Below are 24,121 nucleotides of genomic sequence, written 5' to 3'. Positions count from 1 at the left end.
AGTACAGATCAGGAGCCAAACTATTCTAAAGAAAACTTAAAGCTAATTCAGGACATGAATGATAAAATAAGTGGACTTATTTAAGGGATGGTCGTATAGTGGTACCATCCAATTTAATATGGACCACAGCCCTAACAGAACATAATAAGACACATTGGGGAGCTGATAATTTATATAAAAGTCTAAATCAGAAATTGATAGGGCGAAACTTGTATACTGTAATAAAACAGGTGACTCAGCAATGTGAATTGTGTTTGAAAATTAGCCAGGGCAACAGTGGCAAGCTGATTTTTCCAAACTCCCAAGGGGGGTAGCAATATTTATTACATGAATGGACACCCCAAGGTATCATACAGTATTATGCACCTGCAACTTGGAATCCTAATGAACTCATTAGTGGTGCTCGAGAACCTATCTACAATCTGAATAGTGTCATTCGTCTACAGGCTGTCTCGGAAATTATTACTAACAGACCAAGCAACTCAAATATGAAATGCAATTTATTAACACAGGATGGTTCTCGATTACCTGCTAGCCGAAGAAGGAGGTGTTTGTGGTAAATTAAATGTTTCCAATTGTTGTTTGAAAATTGATGACAATCATGAATTAGTTAAACAAATCACATATCCAAACTTGGAAAGACTGGAACATTGACTTGTTTTCCTGGCTTCCCAGGAGCCCCTGGGTAAAACGAATTTTATTTTATTTGTTATGTGGATTAGCCACCTTATTGTTTTTGCCATGTGCTGTTCCATGTTTTATAAGATTAATTCAACATGTTATAACTAACATGCAATTTGCTACTATGGTTTCACCCAATGGTGTTAAACAAATTTGAGTAGTATGCTGAAATGTACAGTTGACAATACAGATTATATAGTTAACACAATAACAATTTAATAACAAACAAGAATCTGGAAATACTATTAACAATTCATATAACAATGTAGGCTGATTAAAAATAAAAATAGAATAGCAAAGAAAGAAACCGCCAGGAAAGCATAGATGAGGATATGGTAACGCCTTTTATACTTTTCCACCTCCGCCATAAGTTCTTGACGTGTGACAGCAGAAAAATGCACCCTCTGCCTAAACAACAACAGGAAGAAAAACAAAAGGTTTGTTCCCCTTTCTAATGAACCATATAGGTTAAACGTTTTGAGAACACTCACCGTACAGAATGTTCAGAGGGGGAAATGTGCACTCTAGACCCTTCTTCCCTGGCAGGTGACGCGGTGGTCTGGTGGTGAGAAAACATTACATTGAAAACAGGGACCTGTCGTTTGACCATAGTGCCATAAATGTTACCATTAACAGACTTACCGGAGTGGTATGGTCAGGAAATGGGTTTGGGACTTCATCTGGACACGCAGTAGCCATTTTTTATCACACGAATGATCCGTGTATACCTTTGAACATGCACATGCGCATTTTTAAACCCCACAGAATGTATTAGAAAAATCTGGAAAGATTGCGCATGCGAAATACTTATAGTCCGTCCAGTCATGATAGTGACGCATGTCAAAAAGGAATGTGTTAAGCAACTATAGTATTTGGTTTTTGCTCTAAGTATTGGTTTAAGTTTTTTTTTTATAGGTTACCCAACCCTTTTGATTTGATTTGAAAACCGTGTGTTAGGCACCCAATAAATGTAATGAACTCCTCGACAGCCAGTAAACAACAAATAACAATTTATTAACAAACATGAACTAGAAATTGGATAATGGAATAACAATCCAGCAAAGTCTCATGTAATGCAAAAAAAACCCAGACTACTTCGCTCGTGAATCCATCACAGTCCTGAATAATGTCGGGGTCCATCTGTTCCCTCCATGGTAGTCTGTGCCTGGTCCTTGGTATTTCTCTTCACGAATTGACGAAGATGAACAGAAACGAATAACAAGTCACATGGTAACTTCGCTGGAGATCAACATTTTCCTTTTGTTTATATAACAGTCTCTCGCACTCTCCTTTGATATCCCACGCGTTCCACTGTTCAGGACGAATTGCGAGGAGGAGATCGCACTCTTCTATACCGGCGTGACCAAAAGCACTCACAGAAACACATACTGATGGTTACTGTAGTCATGATAATGCAAAGGCTGAACAGCAAAACCGTGCAGAGTGTGTCATCTCCTGCTCCCATCTTTTCAAATGGTAAAGATTGTTTGTGGCGAGACAAACAAATTGTTCCGTGATCCTCCTAGTCGAGGTTCAGGCTAACACCCTGACCAAAACTGCACAATGAAAAACGCATGCGCAGCCACAAATTGGACCCAACCTTAAAGGGGCATGAAAATTTAAATGCTCAGCTCCTGATTCTTGATTCTTAACGACAGTTAAACAAGTATTGGGAACAGGGGCCAGAGGGTTAGATCAACCAATCCAGTCCTTTTAAACCTGGTAACTATGTGTATATAAAGACTTTTTCAGGAAAACCTTTGGAAGAAAAATGGGAAGGACCACTGCTGCATTCACATTGAGTTACGTACACAAATGTAACTCAAGATGTGGAACATGATCTAGACCTATTAGGTAAAATTGAAAAGGAAACAGAATCAATTCAAGAAGATAATGTCAGAAGGTTGGCTGGGGAAAATTTTTAACAAATTGGGATGGAATCTAAGCTCTTGGATACAATCTATAATCAAAACTTTGTTTCTGTTACTGATTGTCTTTCTGATGATCATGCTAATATATGCTTGTTTGAAGAAACAGTTTATCAATAGAATTGCAGTCAATCGCATGATCATGAGAAAAGTACCAACCATTCCACCAAGATACAGTTCACCACCAAAATATGCTGAAACAACTGCTATGTAAATAATGCGAAAGTATTGAAATAACAATTTTCAACACTTTCAAAGGGGGGAAATGTTACAGATTTGCTAAAATAATTTTAATAGAAATACAGAGGAATAAGAAATATATTCTAATGAAACTAGTAGTTGCACAACAAAAGTGGCTATGAAATCCTCTGTACAGCCCTGTACCAAGGCTAAGAACTTATATTTACTCAAAGAATGTAGGTATAGTAATTAGCTCATGTAACCATAGTTTGTTGGAAATAATTAATGAAATAACTTATAAACAGGCCCCTTGTTAGAGAAAGTTAAAGAAAGAGAAACAGACTCCTCCTTTCATCAGTTATCTAGAGGGAGCGAGTAAAAGAAACAAGCAGAAGAAACAGATGGTCGACAAGGACATAAATTAGCTCAGACCAATAAGAGCACTGCAAACTTGCAAGACCATCAGATACCAGGCAAAAGGTGAAAAGTACACCATGAGGAAGACTTATGGCCTTCCTCTCAAAGACCACTGCCTACGTCCCGGAGACCCCTGCCCACAATTCTTGGAAGAATTTGCGCAAGCGCGAAGGACGGATAAGCTAATTAACATACAAAGCGAGAGTATGTTAATGATTTTTGGGAAATACTATGTTTATGCATGAATACTTAATGAATATGTATGAATAAGTTCTGTATGAGGTGCATGATTTTGGTGGAGCGATCCCCCATGCACCCAGCACTGCTGAATAAAGATAACCTCCGCTCACTCGAATATTGGTAACTGATTCTTCAAATCATTTTCTTGATTTGAAGTGTTTCCATCACAGTTTCTTGACAGCTATTTTGTCTCTTACTGTATGAGCGGTACTAAACGAACAATGAAAATTTCTGTAAAAGAACCCCTGCTGTTAAATTGAAAGTCATTAATGTAATACCCATGGAAGTCAAAAAGTTGAAAATAGTGCAGTCCATAACAGTACCAGAATTTCATACCCTTGTTCCCTCACCTCTCTGGAACCACTGGGATTGATTGCCAGTTACAAATTTCCCTGACAACATACCAATTGCTTATTCAGGAAGCGTAGGAAGAGATGTGCCAGACATGTACAAGGGAAAAATACACTTTTAAGAACTCTGAATTAACTATTCACTAAAACACAAACTAATCTGTTAGTCATTTTTTGCTTTATAATGTCTGTTAGTCTAGTGACTGTTTTTTAAAAGGCTAGAAAAAAAAAAAGAGAATAGAAGAAATTCTAGTTACGTAGAAGTGAACAAATTCAGATAAACATAGGCAATCCTTGGAGGATTGGTCAGCCAGGGAGCTGAACCAGCTGCTGCCCTGACTCGACTCTATGGAGATGTAAAGGTGGCTTTCAGTCCGCTTAAACCTCTTTGAAGTAATATTTTTGGTGTTGCTCTACTAAGGTACAGCAGGGAATCTCATCCCCACTCCTTACTGCTCTACTGCTCTTGGGCTGAGCTGAGCATTGCTTTTTTGCTTCAGGCTGAATCTGAAGGTAATATAACAAATGGTGAATTGGATCATCTCCTCAGCTGTATTACCTTCGTATCCATCAATCCTGAGCTTTGTCTGTTTTTGTCCCTGCTAGTTAAGTCTTTCTGCTAGAAACAAAAAATGTGTCATCACTACAAAATTCTAGAAGGTTTTCTATTCACATTTTGAACAAAGCTAAAAAGTGTTGTTGATGTGTGCACAGCAAATTGCTAGTTAAATGGGAAAGCGTTAACAAGACTACAATTAGCTCTTCAGTAAGATTGGTAAATATAGAATTAGGCGTTCACTGAATCGCCATTTAATTAAGTGACAGTCACCTTGTTCAGCAAGTGTATTGTCTGCATTTACATTATAGCTGCATTACAAGCTTAATGAGTTTTTACTTAGTGCTTTGACTAACAATTTTAGCTTTATTATGTTCCAAACATTTAGGGTTTTTGTCTAAGGTATTTGTTAGTATCGTTGGAACTTCATCTTTACTGCAGTGCAGTATGTGTTACCGTTTACCTTGCCAGTCAGTGAAGGTTAAAAATGATGATAACCTCAGTTTACGCTGATCCATGCATCATTTTTCTCTGTACATCTATGGTGTCCCTGGCTTGCCTTGACTCTTTCTGAAAGAGCCCAAATCAAACCTTGCCTGCTTGAGGCTACAGACTTGAAATCAAGGAATTTAGGATGAGAAATCCCCTTCATCGTGGTGGGGTTTCTGTCTGCTGCTGCATTAGACATCTGTCTTTGTGCCCAGTGATCATTCCAGGAATGCCATTTTACTTCCTTGAGATTTTTCTTAATTGTAAACAATTTTTAAACTGTGATGAGTCTTTTTCAGCTTTTTACAAAGTTTGAGAGTTTTAGATTAATATTTACATTTTAAATCATGTAAAATTAGCTGTCCCAAAGTTGATAGGATTTTGGATAGATTGAAGAAAAATACTACACTGACTGCAATATTGCAGCTTACCATAATAGTTTTATGAACAAGTGGCAGACTAGAGTAACACAAACAAGCTACTACAAAATGAGTTGGCAACACTTAAATCTCCACCATAGGCATCCTGTTAATGCCCAATAGGTAATTATAGTATTGATGGTAATGTTGGATTACTACAGACCTTTTTCCTGTGTTGCTGTGGAAAATAATAGTTACTTTGATTGAAGACCTTACTAGTCCACTTCTCCATAATTCATTCCTCCCTCTTTTTTATTTTTTTTTTTTTTTTTTTGGTTATATATGGCTATCAAGTTGCTGTGGTCAGGGTCAAGAAGTCAGATCAGCAAAGAATGGGTATTTATAGCAGGAAATGGACTGAGTTCTTGAGGCTCTGGACTAGAAGCAACCAAAGTGCATAAATATGTGATGCATTGAAATACCATGGAGATTTGGAGTTGTGTAAGACTCATTCCTGTATGATTTGTCAGTTTGGATACAATGACTTTGGGACAAAGTAGGCTGCATCTGAATTCAAGTGTACGTGTGCATATTTAGCTTCAGCATTTTTGCAGCAGGCTCCTCTGCCCTTCTAGTCCTGGGATAAGCCCAGCCAGAACTAACTTGTCTGTTGTGCTTGCTGTTCTATATATGGCTTATGCATGTCCCATTTAATTCCTCTAAAAAATACACAGTTTCAAAAGCTGCATGTAAAATGTCATGCTTTTGTGCTTTGATAGAGCATTCCTCTGCTATTAAGCTAACTGTTTCCTGTTTGTATTTTTGTAGCATGGGATGTTTCTAGGAGCGTAGTTTGTGAAATGAGTATAGCTTCAGTCAAAGTATGCGAGAAACACTGTGCAGATTTATTTTGCTAAAAACTACTTGTTGTGTATTGTCGTAACCATGACACGAGACAGCCAGTTTCTCCTTCCTGTTGTGTCTGTAAATCCAAAGGATGTTAAAATCTGTTTTGAGGATGGGTTATGGGCGACCCTTTGAATTGTTCTTGCCACCACTGGTTTCACAGCCAGGTTACTCAAGAGCCTTCCCGTTGTTAATTGGAACAGCAGTGATTCAGCTTTCCATTCCTTCAGGATTTTTTTCTTCTGTCTTCTCTGTACCTTTCCTGTCATCTTCCTCATGCTGACGGCATTGTCTGAGTAGGCAATGCAAATGATGTGTTCCTACTTACTTAAAAAAAAAAAAAGCCTTTATTGTTAAAACTTATTTTAGTTAGTCTTCCTTTCCGTCATCCCACTGTCTGATTTTGACAACAAATTATGTGAAGATCTGTTATTATCAAAGACGTAGTCCTTGTATGCACAGATAAATTAATATGCACAGTCACATTATGTTGGCCTCTGTGTGGCCTGTGTACAGGGTCACGTTAGGTCCTCTGTGTGGCTGAGTACGGAGGAAATGTTGAAAGTACTGTTGACAGCAAGATGCCCCAAGGGACAGTGATACCTACATGAAAAGATTCAGTTGCTTTGGAAGAGGATTCACAACTGCTAGTATCTTAAGTCCAGCTTTGTCCCAGACTTGGTGACACACATCTCAGAATGTACTGAGACATCTTGGTGACTTTTTTTCCCTAGGAAATGAGAACCTTAGCTGAGTGGAATGAAAAGAAAATCTCTCACTTGATTTCATAAAAGAGAGTTTGAGATATCAGTGCTACTGTCCATCACTTGTATAATTGCAGAAATGTGCAGTAGGAAGGAGGGGACTCTGGTCTGATTCCCTTTTTTGTCTAAGGAGGCTGACTCAGTGTTTCCCAGAGTGAGCTGAACTAGGCCGGCTGCAAGCTGGGGTAGGGCCTGGATTTGGCTTTTGTTGAAACTATGCCTTTGGGCAGCAAGGAGTGAAAAAGATACAAGTCAGAGAGAATGACCCAGTATGACTTTATAGCCCTATAGTAGGAGCACTTCTGTGGTTTTGGTCTTTACTCCGCGCACTTAACTCCATGTTATTTGTAATGTTAGGCTAATGTTATTTGTTCCACCAAAGATCTCACTAGCAAAACAAAAGATGTTCTCTCAAAGCTGTAAGGAAATTGCCTTTGCTTTGTTCTGTATTTGTATCTTGTGCTGCCATAGTTTTTATTTCTGATGTTTGTTCACAAACTACACATAAGTGTGTATGAAAGTATACGCATATGCATCTTCAACGTGTAGTTAGAATCCTGAGGTGTACTGACTAAATACTTTTTGCTGTCAAAATGTAAGAAATAAGCCTGTTTTTTACATCCATGCCTATGGATTTTTTTCACTGAAGCGTTCAGTTATTTTTAGTTCAGTTTAGTTCTGTTTTCTGTCCCTCAGTGTGTCCTTTTCCATCCTGCTGTGGCAGACTGTGCTGTGGTGGGCCAGGAGGATCCGCTAAAAGGACACGTCCCGTTTGCGCTGTGTGTACTGCGAGAAGGTGAGAGCTCGCTGGTGCTGATGTTACTAAGATTTGCAAAAGTTCCCTAAAAAGTAAAGGATATGAACTTCTTCACTAGATATAAAGACAGAAGAGGAGAAGATTTTGGAAGAGATTGTTGAGCAAGTTCGAAGTAACATTGGTCCAGTAGCAGCCTTCCAGAAGGGGGTGTTTGTAAAACAGCTGCCAAAAACACGCTCTGGCAAGATACCACGCTCAGCTCTTTCTGCCGTCGTCAGTGGGAAGCCATATAAGGTAAGCTGGAGATGCATTCTTTCATGAATTAGGCACACATGCACATCTGAAGACACAACATTATGGTTTCAGTTCTCTAGACCATTCTGCAACTGGTCTGTGACTTCAGGTAGCACGTTATATTTTGTTTCTACTGTAATTTAATGTTCCAGGGCTTTCCAGATACTTTCTTCTTGATTTTTTGAAGGCTATATTTAGAAGGTTCTCTGAATGAAGTTCTGTTTCACTGTTGAAGGCCCACAATTTACTATCCCATGCTTTTGTATATTCTTCCTTTTCAGGTAACACCGACCATTGAAGATGCCAGCGTGTTTAAACACATTGAAGAAGTGCTAAAGAAAAATCAAATGGGATAATAACGCTGGTAACAAATTACTGAAGTATACAAAGAGCCTTTCTGTTAGGAAATACCACGTTTCAAAAACTAGTAATGATTTGGGCTAAATTTTTTTAACTTCAGAAATTTTACTGTGTTCTTTACCATATTGTCACAGGCAATGAAGCATACTGAAGTCTCTGCAGGTTGTCATTATATGCTGGATATTAAGATTGCTAAGACTTGCAAACAGAATTCACACATTTCTATAGCCTTAAAAGGAAGGAGTCACTGGATTATCTGTCTCATATGATATCATGTAACCTTACATTTCAGTCCATTATTGTATAATGTGAACAGTAACTTGAGTTTGGCTAAAACAGCTTACAAAAAGTAAGCCTGAGGACAGCATAAATAGGAATTTGAATGTGAAAATTATTGCAGACATAAATTGTCCTCACTTGTAAACTATGAGCCTTTACATCTTTTAAATTTTTATAAATTTTATAATTAATTTTCTTGATTCCGGGGTATTTTTTTTGCTGAAGTATTTCTGCTATGAATTAGATTCCTATAGGTTTTTTACTCAGTAACTTTCTGAAGTGTCTTTTTTGTAGAATACTGGATAATTTTTGGCTTTCGGATCTGTGAAAATGTTGATTTGTCCATAGTAATATTCAGTAAACCCCATGTATTTTAAATAAAGACAGGCAATTTACACTTTGCATTTTCTGATAATTTTGTTGCGGTTTGTACCACTTATGATAAGGATAACCAAAATGTGCTTTTGCTGACATAATTAGGTGTTTCAGGTTCACTGAGATATATATAAGCAAGAAATTCAGCAAATACAGATACTAGGCAGCCCATTCTTGACATTACAGGCTGTTTCATAGTACTTACAGGATTCTCAACAAACGAAGGGATGGAGGATACATTCGCTGCATCCATTACTTCTCAAGCTGCAGGCTTTTAATTGAACAATACATTTAAAAATCCTTTTTAAAATACACATTCATAGAAAAGTTTAAAAGCACAGAAGTTACTCAAACTGGGCAATGCTTTCCAGAGGAGAAAACAGTAAGCAGTACGCAAATTCAGATGATGATGGTATAAAAGAGAGGTGTTCCACACTTTGGTGAAGCTAAGGTGGAAGTTAAGTCTAGACCTATTTTGCTATGTTAGTGTGTCCTTGAAAGAGTCCAAAAATAGTTATCTCCCATTGGATAGAGGTAAGGATGATAGGCCTCTTAAGTGACAAAATAAATCGGCAGATAGTAGGAGCTAGAAGGTGATAAGTGCTAATTAACATGAGCCAAACCCTGATGTTGCTTTGTGCCTGTGACTTCTGTAGTCAATGAGCTCTGTTAGTTACGTAGGAAATAAATAAAATGCGCCTGTGGTTTTTCGCCAGGGACTGCATGCAGCTGAGCCAACCATGCTGAACCAGGTTGTACAGTCATATAAACCAGGCTAGACTGAGTCTGTGCTGTACTTGTTTTTTTGCCAGATAATTGCATAACATAGCCACCTGGCTCAGCTGTTTGAGTTGAAAATCATAATCTGAACAGGGAGTCAAAAGCACTTAGAAGACTCAGTAAAGGCTACTGATGCTTTACAGTAGATATGCTAACTCTACACATTAGTGATTTATATATGGGAGTATATTTTGCTCCTCAGAGATGTCCTGGTAACTTTCCCAAAATACTTCTTATATAAGTTGCAATTTGTTGAAGGTATTATTTTCTTCTGGATGGATTATTCAAATATCAAGGCTTTAGTAGGAGGCCCATGCCAAATAACAGAATGCCTTGCAGAGACTACTGAGTGTTTTTTAGTTTCACAGTGCTGCAACTTAGCAACCTGTGCTGAACAGCTACAGGGCAAGAGAGAGATCTTGGGAGTTGTCACTGATGTTTTTTTTCAGTCAATGAGACACCTCAAGGGTCTTATCACAGAGAAACTGTAGCACATTCATGAGGTGCATAGCTATTACTTTTTTATACAGTGAAAGCTGAGATGTTGTGTATGTTTGCTGTAGTTATCCTGGCTGCTGCCATCATGTTGTAATTGCATAAGCAGGGAAGGGGAACTAATTAGTGAGAGCACAAGCCCTCTAGTAAAGATACTGCAAAAAGATGTCAGAGAATAATTTCCTAGATCTTGTATGGTTTACACAATGACATCTTATGTTCCTACACCAGTTTCTCTGTTTGTAAGGAAAGGTAACCTGTTTTCTAGTTTGGGGCTCTTTTTCTTTAAAGAAGAGAGAATTAATATCAGATATTTTTTTTTAAAAAACCCCAACAACAACATTAGTAATGGATATTTAGGCACTTACCTTTCTGAGGGGCTATTTGCTCATATTAATACTGACAATAAACAATTTTCTGTCCTCTGAACTGTTTGTGAAGAGCTTGAATAGTTAACATTCTTAATCCATGACGAAAATATTTGTAATAACTTCTGCTTTCTATGGAAGGCTGAGCAGCTTTTTTTTAGTTTTTTTTAGAAACCTCCCATGCCGTGCCCCCCCCCTCCCTTTTTTTTCTTTTTTTTTTTTTTTTCTTTTTTCTGTTTTGGTGGGAATCATTTAAGGTCAAGACTGGGATAAAATAGAGGAGCAGAGTGGTCAGGTGTACTCACTCTGCTACTGATCTGGTAATGTGAAGAATTCCAGAAATGCCAGATGTCTCATTCATCAGCATTCAGAAAACCCAGGCAAAGAAAGCCACCTTATTGCAGAAGTACAGTATGGAAAAATAGTTGTTTTACAGGCATTGCTTTTTTTTCCCAGAAGCAGCCTTTTGCTGAGGAAATGTGATTGCAGATGCTTTGTCTACAGCTTTAGCTTTGTGCCAAGCTGGAGAAAGGGAGAAGGACACAGCTCTGGTGCTGCCCAACAACCTGGTTATACCAGCAAGGAAGAACAAGCCCCTTTAACAAGTGGTAGGAGAGCACTCATTTTCTTAATTTTTTTTTTAGAGAGGAGAAGCATGTAGGTAGATCTGAATGGTCAGGGGGTTATGGAAACTTGGCTGGAAGAGGCTGATGTAGTGATTGTTCCCAGCATACTGAAAGGGTTGGAGCTAACTAGACAACATTTAGCATGGCCATAATTTCTAGCTGTTGAGAGTACAGCTTCAGCTCACGTGGGGGACACAAGGATGTACTAGGAGATTTTATATGTTAGCATTAGATCAAAACTGTAGTCACAATAATAGTCTTTTCAATATATATTTTTAATTCTTTCGGTCTGTTTTCTTCTACTGTGAAATAAATAATCTGGGGGTGCTGTACTCATGGGGCAGGATAACTGCAGCTTTGGTTGCAAGATCTTGCTCGTTCTTTTCCTCAACACACCTCATTCCCCTCCGCCCCCCGAATTTGAGCGTGGGCTATGACAGTGCAGGCGGCAAAATAAATTCCATAAAATGGGAGCTGGCGGTTACAAGGGGAGGTGTGTTCAAATGATACCGCAACCACTCAGCATGGTGTTTGCAGTGCTTTACTTCGTGACGTTCTGGACCAAAATAATTCCAAAGGAGGCTGAGGGAGGAGAAGAAGGAGCATCAGCAATGATGTCAGTTAAGCCCGAGCAACTGTGAGTGAAAGAGCCGGTGTCTTTACAGAGTTGTGTGCTAACCCAAGCCCTCATAGCGTACCCATCAGCAAGTTTAGTGCTCCCTCTCGTGGCAGATTCTGACCAGTAAATCCGTCGTAACTCGTTAGTGGCAAAACGTGCTTGTGGTTAGCTATACGTATCTGGCATCCAAACTATTTTAATGCTACTATGTACCAAGCTTAATAGACTTATAAACACAGATAGCACTGAATTCTTTTTTATTGACACTGGGTGGGTGGGTGGGGGGGAATCTTTCACCATCTGATCAACTGAAGTTTGCCAAATGAAAATAGACAAAACAAATGTTTATGTACGTGCAAACATTGCAGATCAAACTGCTAAAAGAAATAACTAAAAGACAGGTCTTGTGCTAAGATCAAGCAGCAGAAAAATAGCAAATAGGTAAATGACTATTAAGTAGGTCTTACTTTGAAACTTCCCATTTAAACAAAGAATAAACAACAATAACACCACCAAATAAAGCCACAGCAGGTAATAGTTGCTCTTCTAAACTTTTATACACTATATATTAATCACTCTGTCTTTCAGTTATTTCCTCTGATAAAACTGACTTCTGTGAAGTCTCAGCAAGGCCATCTTGGCTAAAAGCGTAACATTAGACAGGAGCCTGTCTAATGCCCTGTTGTAATGAAGAAATGGTGGGGGTTGGCTTCTCTTTTCTTTTTCTTTGTTGAATATATCTGGAAACAAGAATCTGATTCTATGCACATATTAGATTTAATTTTCCAATGCTGGCTGGTGTCTGAAGATCCTGGAACAAAAAGGTGGCTCTTGGTAAAGCAAGATTCTTCTTGGTCCGCAGGTAACATAGAAGAAAGTTTTTGTTTTTTTGTATAAATCATGTTTTATTAAATTGCCTTTTTTTTCCTTTTTTTTTTTTTTTTTTTTTTTTTTTTTTTTTTTTTTGTAAACAGTTCTTCTGGGTTTGTTTATTTGTTTTTAAGAGGTGAGCCATCATGGTGCTTCTCTATAGATAGCTAACATTTCCATTTTGTCTTTAGAGATCCATTTTGGCTCCAGTTCCAGGTTATGTCATTCTGTTATACATCATCAGAGGCAGGTGTTCACCTTTAAGTGTTGACAGATTTTCTCAGTAGGAATATGTTGAAGCTTCTAACTCTGCTAAACATATTAATTTGACTGTTACAATCCAAAAACTGTAAAAATGGTGAAATGAAAAGATACAAACAGTATTATTGACACTGTATTGTCAAATGTTTGCACTGAGACCCCATGTACCATATATTTTATTTTTAAAAAATCATATTTATATCCATTTACATAAGACTTACACATTTTAAAAGAAATACATACACAGGAAATACATAAATGTCTAGTATTTTACAGTAAAACAGATGGAACAATGTAAAAATGAGTGGCTTCATTTGATAAAAGCTTTGGATGTGCACTACTGCCAAATTTCTGATGACAGAGATGCTGAGAGGAAAGGGGGAGGGTGTTTTGTTTTTCTTTTATTTTGGTAGTAATTTAGGTGTTGTTTTTTTTTTATTCTTGTTTTAAACTAACCAATACATGAAAGGAACATCATAACTTTTTGTCTGATAATCTGTATGTGTTCTCTTCCCCTATTACCCTGTTCTTGCAGAGAGTTTTAATGCTCTTTTTTCCTAAGTAGTGGTAGTGCACTTCAGGTAAAGTAGAAGAAAGAGATGACATCTAAGAGAAAAAATAAACAAACATTAATTAGAAAGATTCTTTGATTCTAATTTGGTCTAGGATGCAATGACACCAGAAAAATATTATAGGACTAAGTAAGCTATTGAATGTTTTACTAAAACATGGGTTTTGAGTGTTTGAGGGAGACATGCATTTGTTGTTTAATTTTAGCTCTGCAACATAAATCTATTAATAATGCATTTTAATCTTTTGTTGTCCTAGATCAAAATAGGCTCCTGCTTATGTTAATTTTACAGTTGTTTTCTTGCTGTTTAGATTCAGCACTGCAGTTTGTTTCCTGCATCTGGAGACCTTTGCCTGTTTGGCACAAGGCTGAACACACATTTTAAGTGTATAGACCTTGTTGATGTACTCTGTGATTCTCATGTTCACTGCAGCTTGATAGCATTTATCTTTTTCACCCTGATGATTTCTCTGCTATGGATCAGCTGTTTCCAGATGATCAGTCACAGCTTTTTGGAACTCTTCTTCTCCATCTGTCTACAAATCCTCCTTGGAAACCTTCATTTGTTACGTACACCATTGGTTTTTGCCAAATCTCCTTTGACATTTTGTTCGAATAGAAGTGAAACTAGTGTTTTCTATTGCCCCAGCCTATGGCAGTGAAACTGTCCTGGCTGAGCCTTCTGACTTGGTGGTGACAAGTGTTTTAATAAGAGAAGAGTGTTGGGAAAGCTTAGACAGTGTGACTGCCACATCCACTGGCTGTGTAACGGCATTGCAGATGCTCAGCTGGGCAACATACAGTCACCACAGCAGAAAGCTTTACCTGTCCCATGTGCTCTATGGTAAACTTCTTGCAAGATTAAATGGCCAGACAGCAGCAGTCTTAAAGTTCTTAACTGGACTGTGCAGAATATGCTCATGTAACTGTTCTGAGAATGTCAGTTCATGGTTTCTGGCAGCTTGTCATGGTGGTTTCAACAAATGTTTAAAAAAAATACCTGAAACACAACTTGAAAGCATATTAATTGAACACAGCTATTGTGAAGGCACTGTAAGACACTGTAAGGTTGTATCCAATTGATATTGTTGGCATAAACTGTTTTGAAATATGAGGCTTTGACATTCTCTGAGAAAGGTGAGTAGCATAATGCACCTGCTGTGATCACAGGCCATCTCATTTGTTCCACGTGCAACCTGTTTGCAGTTCTTTTTTCAGTCTGCTCTTCACATGCATATTCCCTTTTGCTATATTAGAAATTCTCTTTTATTGCTATTTTGTGATAGCTCATCCAGCTGTCCATCCCCTCTGCTTCTCAGTTAGAATCAGTCCCTGATTCTGTGCATGCAGATGGTTTAGTCACCAGAGTAACACAGTATTCTGCTGTATTCTAGGCAAGGTGTTATAAGCCTGGGTCTCAGTCTGACCTGGATCTGGAAAATTTCAGGAGGCATGTTGTAATAAATAATTGTCCCTTTTGTCCCAGTATCAATCAGTTCCTGTGAAGAAACTGTTACTCAGGAACTGTGATCACAAAATTCTGAAAACTCTTCTGTTGCCCTTCAACCAACCTCACATCCCCCATATGAGCAGATTTTGTTTATGCATTCATCCTTGAGAGTCAGGTAATGGGTTTTAAGTTTGATATAATAACGAAGGAAATTTTTCCCTACATATTTTTTATATAATTCACTGAAATCCAAACTTGCTCTTTGGTTTCTAACCTGCATGACATTTTGAAATTGCACTTATGAACAGTAACAGTGTATGTTCTAACTTTCTAGTCCATACCATCTTGTTGCTTCTCTAAAAGGAGTATATATGGTAAGTTAAAGGAAATAGCAGTATATTAGTGTCAGTCATCCTCATATATTAACCTTTACAATTTAGAGGTAAATTTGATGTTCTTACGAATCTCTCAAGCATTTAAGATTGGAGTGTAATCAGCGAAATAGTGGACAAGCAGCAAGTACTGATATGATACTTATTAATTGAATGATACTTGAAACATTACTAATACTGCTATAGAAATTTCAGTTTTTATAGCCTGTATAACTTTGTATAAACATATTTTTGCTCAAAATACATAACTCCCATATTTACAGTGCCAGCAAATTTTGCTACTTTATTTCTGTTTGTGGATTGCTACTTTTTAGACAATTTTTGAATGCAGCAGGAATATACAGTTTGGATAATCTTAAATTAATTTTTGTTAAGCTACCAATTTTCAATTTCTGCCCTTGTTGCACTCTTCAGACCTATTAGAAAGCATCATCTCACGTGCCTGACCCATTACTATTGGCCTAATAGACAGCTTGGTGTTTGAACTTAATTTCTTGGTCATACTTTATTGCTTTCAATTTTGCAATTCTGAAGCATAGAGGAGAAAATATATGCATCTCTGCTATCAGTTTCTACCCCTGCTGAACACAGTGAGAGTACTGTTATTGACTTTCCTGACGTAACACCAACCTCTAATCTATACATACATACACATAAAAAGATTTATATAGTTTAAGTGTTTCATCATCATCTTTGTAGGACTAGCTGATAAACTTACTTATTTTAGAAAAAAAAGATAAAATATCTCCTATACTTATTTTTAAGTGGTGACATGTAAAGGTTCCTTTTTTACTAGATTAAGATTTTATACTCTTGCAGTCTCCTGAAGATCTATGAAGGCTCATGTCATCAGCAGGATCCTGAGCAATCTACATTTTCCACTGGTAACATTTACTGTTCCTAAGCACTTTCTGAACCTGCCCAGGTTTAGTAAAATCTTGATGGCCCCAAGCCTCTCCCAGACTTGGGGATCTCAAAAAAAAAAAAAAAAAAAAAAGGCCTTTGTTGCAGATCCTGGCATGTCTTGCCTACAATATGTAATAGCTATTGAAGCACACTATCCAAATATTCTTTCCAGCTCCCCTACAATCCCCTGAGTAACTAAATGGAAAACAGTTTTACTGACAAAATATTAGCATGAAATGGTGCCAGACTGATGAAAGCGCTCATCATGTTAGTATTTTTTGCAAAACTTGTGATGTAGCAGAAACCAGTGTGTTCCCATAGAGCTCTGGAAATGTGAATATGTGAGACTCATAGCCACATTCAGAAGATAAGTGGTGGGAAATGCAACATGAATTCCATCACTAAATGTGATCCAAAGTTGCACCCAGCTAGGAATATCCTTTCTTTGTCACTGGTCAATTCTGAGTGATTTGAAAACTACAAGAATCTCTGAAATAGGTAACTTCGGAAGATTTTCTGTATAGGGGAAGTTTTGTTCAAACTTTAGGCAGCTACCTGATGTTCTAATGTGACCCATATCTCTTGTTAAAAAAAAAAAAAAAAAAAAAAAAAAAAAAAGAGAGTAAATTGCTTCTGCTTTACTAGCTTTTTTTTTTTTTTTTTTTTTCTCACACACACGCACACCCACCCCTCCCCCTTTCTAGCTACTGGCAGAACTCCTTCAAGATCTCATGAAGTAAATTGACTCCCTGTGCCTATTGCTGTCTCTCCAATTCTAGCTTTAAGTTTGAGAGCATACAAAATACATTATGGTTGGTGAGCCATCATCTGAACAGAGTTCTCTGAAAACTTTTGTCTTATCTGCTAAAATGGTTCCAGCAGAAGGAACCTGCTCTTTGAGATAGGGAAAAGAATAGCATAGCATCTCCTGGACTGAGCTTGAGACTCTTGTGATCAAATGACCACCCTAGCGAGTCTGAGTGAGCCCTCTGCTCCGTTCTGTCTCTTGCTTGAATGATGGCAAGGATTATTTGGTGTAGCATACAGTTACAACGAGCTTTCATGATGGCCCCTTATGGATACTCACAACAATTCAGTGCTGGCTTCTTTGCTAGGCCTTGTCAGCATGAGTATGTGCGAACTGTTGAGCTGTCTAACCTCTGCAGTCGTGATGAAGCAACTGCAAATTGCAAAAAAAAAAAAAAAAAAAAAAAAGAAACAAACCAGAACCTCTTTAGAATCATGAAGAAAACAAAGCAGTCTGTTTCCCACTGCAAGGGTGGCTATTAAATTGCTCCGTGGCTTACTATAACATGATCTGGGCATGGTCTAGTTCAGAACTCAGTTTCTTCATGTCTGGTGTACTACTGAAATCTGTCTTAAGTGAATACAGTTTAAAAATCAATTTTGTCTTTATTTTGTTGGAAGTCCTAATGCTGTACCTATCGTGCTGTTTAAATACTGCTGCTTTCTTAGCACTGGGTGGTAGGAAGTGAGATCCTGGATGAAGACGTAGGTCTTCAAAGACACCTACCTTTAAGTCTACCGAGTTCAGTACCCAGTTCAATGACAAACTGCCTGGAAGACCTCAAGTAAATCACTAAACCTCCCTTGTGTCTTAGTTGCCCATCTTTAAAATGGTAATAATATCTTCTACATCATATTATGGCTAGAAGATGAATGTTTGGAAGGTTCTTAGCTACTAGAGTAATGCAGGCCATGGAAACACCTAGGGAGCCAGTAACTTCATTTGTACACGGAACGTGCCTTGGAAAGGATTCTTGTCTTACAGCTTCATCGTTTTCAAAAAGTGCAGGATTAAAAGCAAAGCGTGCATATGAGCAGTGAAAATGGAAATCAGTGATGCAATCAGTAAATTATTCAATCTGTAATTGCAACTACAAAGTTGTTTTTAAAGGTGAGAAACTTCAATGGAATTTAGATGGCTCTATAGATGGCAATATTGTCATACCAAGTTCATTCAAGAGTTACAGAATGTAATCACTACAAGCACACTACAAGCAGTGTACTAAATTACTTTGGGACAAGTCTATGCATAGACCTAAATTCTCCCATGAGGAAATAAACAGCAGTATTTCAAATGGGCCAGTCTGTACTAGTACTTCTCAGAACTTCAGGCATGTATACATGGCTTTCTCATCCACATACCTGAAGGAGTAGCTGGAATGGAATTTTCTCTTTGCTCTCTTGCAATGATTTCCAAATTTTACTTATTTTTTTTATATATGATCTGCTTGCTACTTTTCCAATCATTGCTGAGTTAGTGAATCTTTTGGAAATTAAAAGATTCTCAGAGAAAATTAAGACTGGTATACAGTAACTCAGTACCTGAAATTCAGTATTTGTTAACTATACCACCTGTCTGATTGTTATTAATTTTTATCAGCTTGAGTTATTTGATGGTCAAGGCTAAGCTAGTTAGTTTAAAAGTTAAATAGGAAAATAAAGGTGATAGCCATTTCTTAATTCATTCTCTAAAATACACTCCACCTGCTAGAGAGGGTAACGAGCTAAAAAAATTGTTTAGACATTATGTGCAATCTTAGGTGAAAGTCAGTAAATTAATTCCTCTCTTTCTGATGGCTAGATGGCTTTTTTCTTATTTTTAAACAAACACTGACAGTCCAAAGCAAACCTGAAAAAATCAATAGTGGGCTGAGTCAGTGCTTTTCCATTCCCTATATCAACTCTCCCAGACTCCACTCATCCTAGTTGCATGAATGCAGTCTTTCTGGTGCAATATGGACAGGCGGTAAATGTCAATTTAGAATAAGCCTCTTGCTTTTCAACAGTTAAGTGCAGAAATGACTGCATACCATCAGTTGGCATCTTCCGTGACTGCCCTGATGTTGTGGTTAATCTGAACCCAGCTGGCAGCGTTTCCGAGGAGCCCGGCATCATGCTGATCCCATGAACCTCACGTGGAGGAAATTGTCGTCGCCAGGATGGGCCACGTCTGAAGTTCTTGTCATCGCTCTGTCAACACAAGAGTTGTATTTGATAAAGCAAAATGAATTTTTTTGATTAATTATCCTGCTGTCTGCTGCCTCTCCCACTGTCAAATGTGTTCCACAATGACTACATGCTCTGTTGCATTGCATCCAGTAACTGCAGTGCATTTGAGACACTCTTGTAAAAGTAAATGCTTTAGAAAATATTAAATGCTAGGGTGGAAAACTCTTTTTAAATCTCTGGCTTGATACATTTAGAGGGTTTTAGTATCAGCTAAAGTAGAAAAGCATTTGCAGTTGTCTTGCAAATACAGCGACAGATACCTCAGTGGTTTGTTAGTGCATAGGAGGCTTATGTAAAGCGCTAATAAAGAATTAAACACTCATGTGCATGCACAGATTTCATAGGTATCTCACATTTTCAGCAAGTCCTTAAAAGTTTTATTTCTCCTCACATGCAGAAGTCCAAGATGAACATTTTTGCACTGGACTCTAAACCTTAAGATGGGTATTTTCCATAGGTGGAATTGAGATTCTCCATCCTAGATAACTACCCCAAATCCCATTCTATTGCATATTGATTAACTTTGAAGAACCAAAAAACCCCCAAACCAAAACCCCACCAAAAATCCACTTTTCTTCTTTCTTCTTTATTTTTAAAGAAAGAGTGTAAGGGTCCTACAGAATAGGTTGCACAGGTATCCCACCCCCCTGCCACTTGCTCTGGCCAGTGAATCTTCCACTTCTTTCTGCATGTTTCCTCTATGGAAAATGTTCATCTCAAGGTAAGAGTGCAGTGCCAAATTTAGCATCCAAAATTAGATTAATATGTAGCCATACTGAGGTTACTTTAAAAACCTTGCCTGGCATTTACTAATTTTTTTCTTAAAGCTGTAACTGACTTTTTAACAGTGTTGACTCTTTAACAATGTGCAAATGTCTTTATACATTCAATTTAATTTTTATATTTTACTGTGATATTTGATAAATACTGAAAATAAAATTAATTACTTCCTCAAGTCGTCTTTCAGTTCCTAGTGCTAAAAGGTTGTTGTATTCTCTCTCAAGGATCTGCCGTGCCTAGAGATACCAAAGTGAAAAATTAAAATTTTTGAAGATGAATAAAAGGCAATAATGGGTACAGATTAACCAGAAGTAGCATGAGCAAACTTGCCTGGGTGTTTTGTGTTGGAATCTGTAATAATAAAGCTAAACTGCTGTAATCAAAGTTTTCATCCAGTGCTATAAGTGAACCATGTACGCCACTTTCTAGTATATTATTTGCATATTCTCGGAGGCCAATAGCTTGTATCCAGCGTATGACTCGATCATTGCTCCATACCAGCACATCTGTAAGGACATAACACTGGTTCAGTCTCCTGATACCCAGTAACCTCTGAACTGTACAGGTGAATGCATGCAGTTGTGCATGCACTGTGGATGTCATACTGCTTTATTTCTTAAATGAGGAATACCAGCAAACTATTAATATATCTGTATTAAAGCTATTCATATAGCTATTCAAAAAAATGGGTGATTTGAGCTACCTTCCAGTTAAATGTGTATTCTAAATAATGTTTCCAAATGAGAAATGTGCCTCCAGAGGGCATCTCCAGAATGCAATTCCTCCCACCTCCTATGGATACCCTTTTCAATTCTTAGGCAAGATTTTACAGTTTAATAGTGCCAGGGCACAGGAAAAATATCCATTCCTCGAGGCTTTACTTGAGAGTTTTGTATTAAACATTTTGAGCACCAGGTCAGCACCTACCATTTTATAACATGCCATAAAGCAAACGACAAGTTCACAGTTTTAGAGACTAAAACTATTTTTAGCTCAGAAAGCTGGTTGAGCTGTTAAGGTCCATGCCAATTATAAAGCTAAGGCAACAAAATGAGCTAGGAAACCATTTTTGAGGATTTGACTATTATATTAAAAAATATCCTATCCTGCCTGTAAGACTAAAAGTTACTTATACTGATCTTTTCACATGCAAGTGGAAATGTAATACTGAGTTTTGTGTTACTAAGTGATGAAGCTTTTTCCTGAAATCTTGCAAATCAAGCGAATGTAGCTGTTCTGGGAATGGGCATTCTCCACTGCCTGCCAAGAACATCCCAGACTTTAGTGTCAGGATCTGCTGAAACACAGCATGGCAGCCAGGGATCACTGAAACCAAATTCTACCTGGGACTGTGTCTAACTGACCAATGCATGACAGGGTGAAAGTTAGATAGAAGAGGCTATGGGTTAGTACCCTTGTTCTAGCAGTGGCTAGCATTGAAGCAACACCAGAATCTGAGATGCTCCCGCATCAGTCTCCAGCTGTACTGAAACTGATGCCTCACACATCCAAGGCAAAGTCTGCATCAGCGCATGCCATCATCTGCCTTGACCAAATGCACATTTTCACTGTAGCCATTCCTCCTTTTAATTAATTCCCCCTTTTTTTAGCTCTTCCAATCAGCATTGTGCTTGAGAAGTGTTAACTGCTACATTTGCTAGAGCTGGAAATGCCTAAAGGAGTCAAAGGATTCACTTCTGATAATGGAAAAAAACCCAACCACTCTGATTATTATGAGCCTGCAACTGCTCTAGAGAGCTTTACACAGAAAAATACTTTAAAATCAGCTGTTAACTATTCTAATAAGGCCACTTCTGTTAGGAACTTGTTCTTATATCCAACCAGCTGCCTCAGTGGCTACCCCTCCAAGCAACGTTTTTATGATAAGCATTTTGAAGTAAGAAATCACAGACAAAGGTTTTCAAAAGCAGGAGCACAGTATCAGGGTCCTGAGTGCTCCCATTTCCCACTGTTGCCCCCAGCACATCCTATTGAGCTGTAGGTTATTTGGTCTTCTGCTTCTGAGACTGAAAGAGGCTAGGATAAGATCCATCCCCCCAATCCAGTTTAGCAAAATGCATGTATCAAAGCACCATTTGGAATTGCAGCCCCAATTTAGTGAAGTACTTGACTGTGCCTGATTTAAGGAGAATTTTGTGTTCTGAAGACAGATGGACTTACGTTAAGTTTTAAGTAAAACGCATGCTCAAATGCTCTGCTAAAATGGCATGACAATGGATTAACAGTGGCAAGCTTCAAGAGAAGAAACATTCCCAGTATTCATTCCCAGGAACTTTCACCTTTTATTTCATGCTGACTCATTTCTCTTCGCTTTTCCAGTTCTTTTCTATCATAATTCAACCTCTTTAAACACATGATTCCATATTGTAGGCTTGTTCTGTTATTTAAAGAGAAACATTTACAGAGTTAATAAAGAGAATTTTGAAGATGGGAATGTACGTAGGGTGTTATTTCTGGCATTACATATGAGGTATTTCATGGTGTCCACAGAGCAAATCTTGAGGACAGCGAGGAGAGCAAAACCATTCAAAAAACCCCACCAAATTCAAAAATTAAATGGACAAAACCAAAACAAGAATGTTCTTTCTAGCATAAGAAACCCCAAACATTAGAAATCATATTCAGAAAAGGTCAGCCCTTGCAAGCCATCAAATGTTTTGTCAAATCAGGCCTCAAAAAAGTGACAAATCAGACACCATGTTTAAAAAAATCCACTTCTTGTCACATAAACATCATTCTCCCTAAAGTCTAAATGCCTTTATTTCTGTATTTCCAATTTAGCTTCCTGGCTATATCCCTAGATAACCCGAACAACTGTCAATTTGCTTGTACTGTTAACAGCTTTTATGTACTACACACAGTAGCTTTTCATTATTATGAGAACTCAGGGCTTCAAATCTTAGTCTACCACTTTCTGATATTTTAAAGCACTTAATAAATTATTACCATTTCTGTATTTCAAGTCTTTATATATTAATGGTTCTCCCACTTACTGTGAAATTTATCTGTATCGGTATCAGTTTTGAGAGACATAATTGCCATGTGGTTGCTATTACTAAAAGAATCTCTCTCAACTCAGGTTTCTGACACTCAGCACTCACTTATCTGTGTGGTTTTCCACACCAGAACAACAGAAAGTAAGTGTTTTTATTCTGTGCAGCAGTGAGCACTATGTCAGACACAAACTTCTTTATAGGTGTAGTTTTATGCCAACATACCGATGAAAGCTATCCACCATTTTTAAGTGCACACGCAGATCTTTCTTTGTCAGGTGATCTAACATCCTTGCATCTACGAGGCATTCCATAAAATAACTTCGGTACTGAGGTAAACCCAGACTGGGGAGCCATTCGTTACCTATCCATTCGTGGTTCATATCACCATAAGCCAGGGTCTACAGGGAAAAAAAAAGGTAGAGGGGAATAAATTCTTGAGTTTGTTCAAGGTTGCACCACAGACTAAAGACAGACTATCTCTCTACTATGCTCATTTCTAGTGAGACTTCCTAGCTTAGAAACCCTGTCTAAAAACCTCCCAACATTCTGTTTTTACATCATTTTGGCATTGGGGCTAGAAGCCACTGTGAGATATTTATTACTGACAGCAGTTTTGACTGTTGTGGCTTGTTTTCTATCTGTAAATTTTAAGCAATTTTTTGTAATAAGAAATGATAGTTTCAATTTTGAGTTTTAAATGCAAGCAAACATTACACAATCAAAATGTGTTTGTTTCATATCTTGCTTTCAATTGACCTTCTAGAATATTATGCTAGGCAAATCCTACATTGAACTTGGTAATACAAACATGGCCCCAGGGAATCAACTGAAGCTTGTGTCACTGTTTAAGCGGCGGCTAGGATTTCCTAAATAGGATCTAATGACACTTCATGGTTACACACATGTAGTCCTTTCAAGACTACAAGTTAGCTTCAGTTGTTTGTCAGCCAGGCTTTTGTTCACCATCAGTCAGAGCAGGTGAGCATACACATTCTAATAATCAGGTATTTTCAAC

The 24,121-nt window shown here is 37.8% G+C and overlaps 2 protein-coding genes and 1 long non-coding RNA gene across 17 annotated transcripts in view; 2 read left to right on the top strand and 1 right to left on the bottom strand.

Annotated features, from left to right (window-relative positions):
* Positions 1 to 8,962, top strand: part of ACSS3 (acyl-CoA synthetase short chain family member 3) — a 99,034-nt gene extending 90,072 nt beyond the window's left edge. For all 5 annotated transcript variants that reach the window (XM_056340879.1, XM_056340880.1, XM_056340882.1 and 2 more), the window contains 3 exons: positions 7,567 to 7,666; positions 7,746 to 7,921; positions 8,203 to 8,962. In XM_056340879.1, the coding sequence (XP_056196854.1) occupies positions 7,567 to 7,666; positions 7,746 to 7,921; positions 8,203 to 8,277 (351 nt within the window). In that variant the 3' untranslated portion in view covers positions 8,278 to 8,962. The remainder of the gene's footprint in view (positions 1 to 7,566; positions 7,667 to 7,745; positions 7,922 to 8,202) is intronic.
* Positions 8,963 to 10,805: 1,843 nt separating this feature from the next.
* Positions 10,806 to 12,321, top strand: LOC130150447 (uncharacterized). The gene is made up of 2 exons (XR_008822235.1): positions 10,806 to 11,186; positions 11,742 to 12,321. It is a non-coding gene; the product is annotated as an uncharacterized LOC130150447 (long non-coding RNA).
* A 1,043-nt stretch (positions 12,322 to 13,364) lies between these two features.
* Positions 13,365 to 24,121, bottom strand: part of PPFIA2 (PTPRF interacting protein alpha 2) — a 352,109-nt gene continuing 341,352 nt past the window's right edge. For 7 of the 11 annotated variants that reach the window (XM_056341424.1, XM_056341423.1, XM_056341425.1 and 4 more), the window contains 5 exons: positions 23,329 to 23,504; positions 22,390 to 22,487; positions 20,420 to 20,595; positions 20,257 to 20,325; positions 17,471 to 19,270 (listed from right to left, as the gene is read on the bottom strand). In XM_056341424.1, coding sequence (XP_056197399.1) covers positions 18,998 to 19,270; positions 20,257 to 20,325; positions 20,420 to 20,595; positions 22,390 to 22,487; positions 23,329 to 23,504 — 792 coding nt within the window. In that variant the 3' untranslated portion in view covers positions 17,471 to 18,997. The other 4 variants (XM_056341426.1, XM_056341429.1, XM_056341434.1 and 1 more) reach the window with 2 other exon arrangements.

The sequence above is a fragment of the Falco biarmicus genome, chromosome 5 (assembly GCF_023638135.1).
Source record: "Falco biarmicus isolate bFalBia1 chromosome 5, bFalBia1.pri, whole genome shotgun sequence".
Lineage (NCBI taxonomy): Eukaryota > Metazoa > Chordata > Aves > Falconiformes > Falconidae > Falco > Falco biarmicus.
Note: the sequence above shows the minus strand (reverse complement) of the source record. Positions and strands in the feature narration are given on the sequence as shown.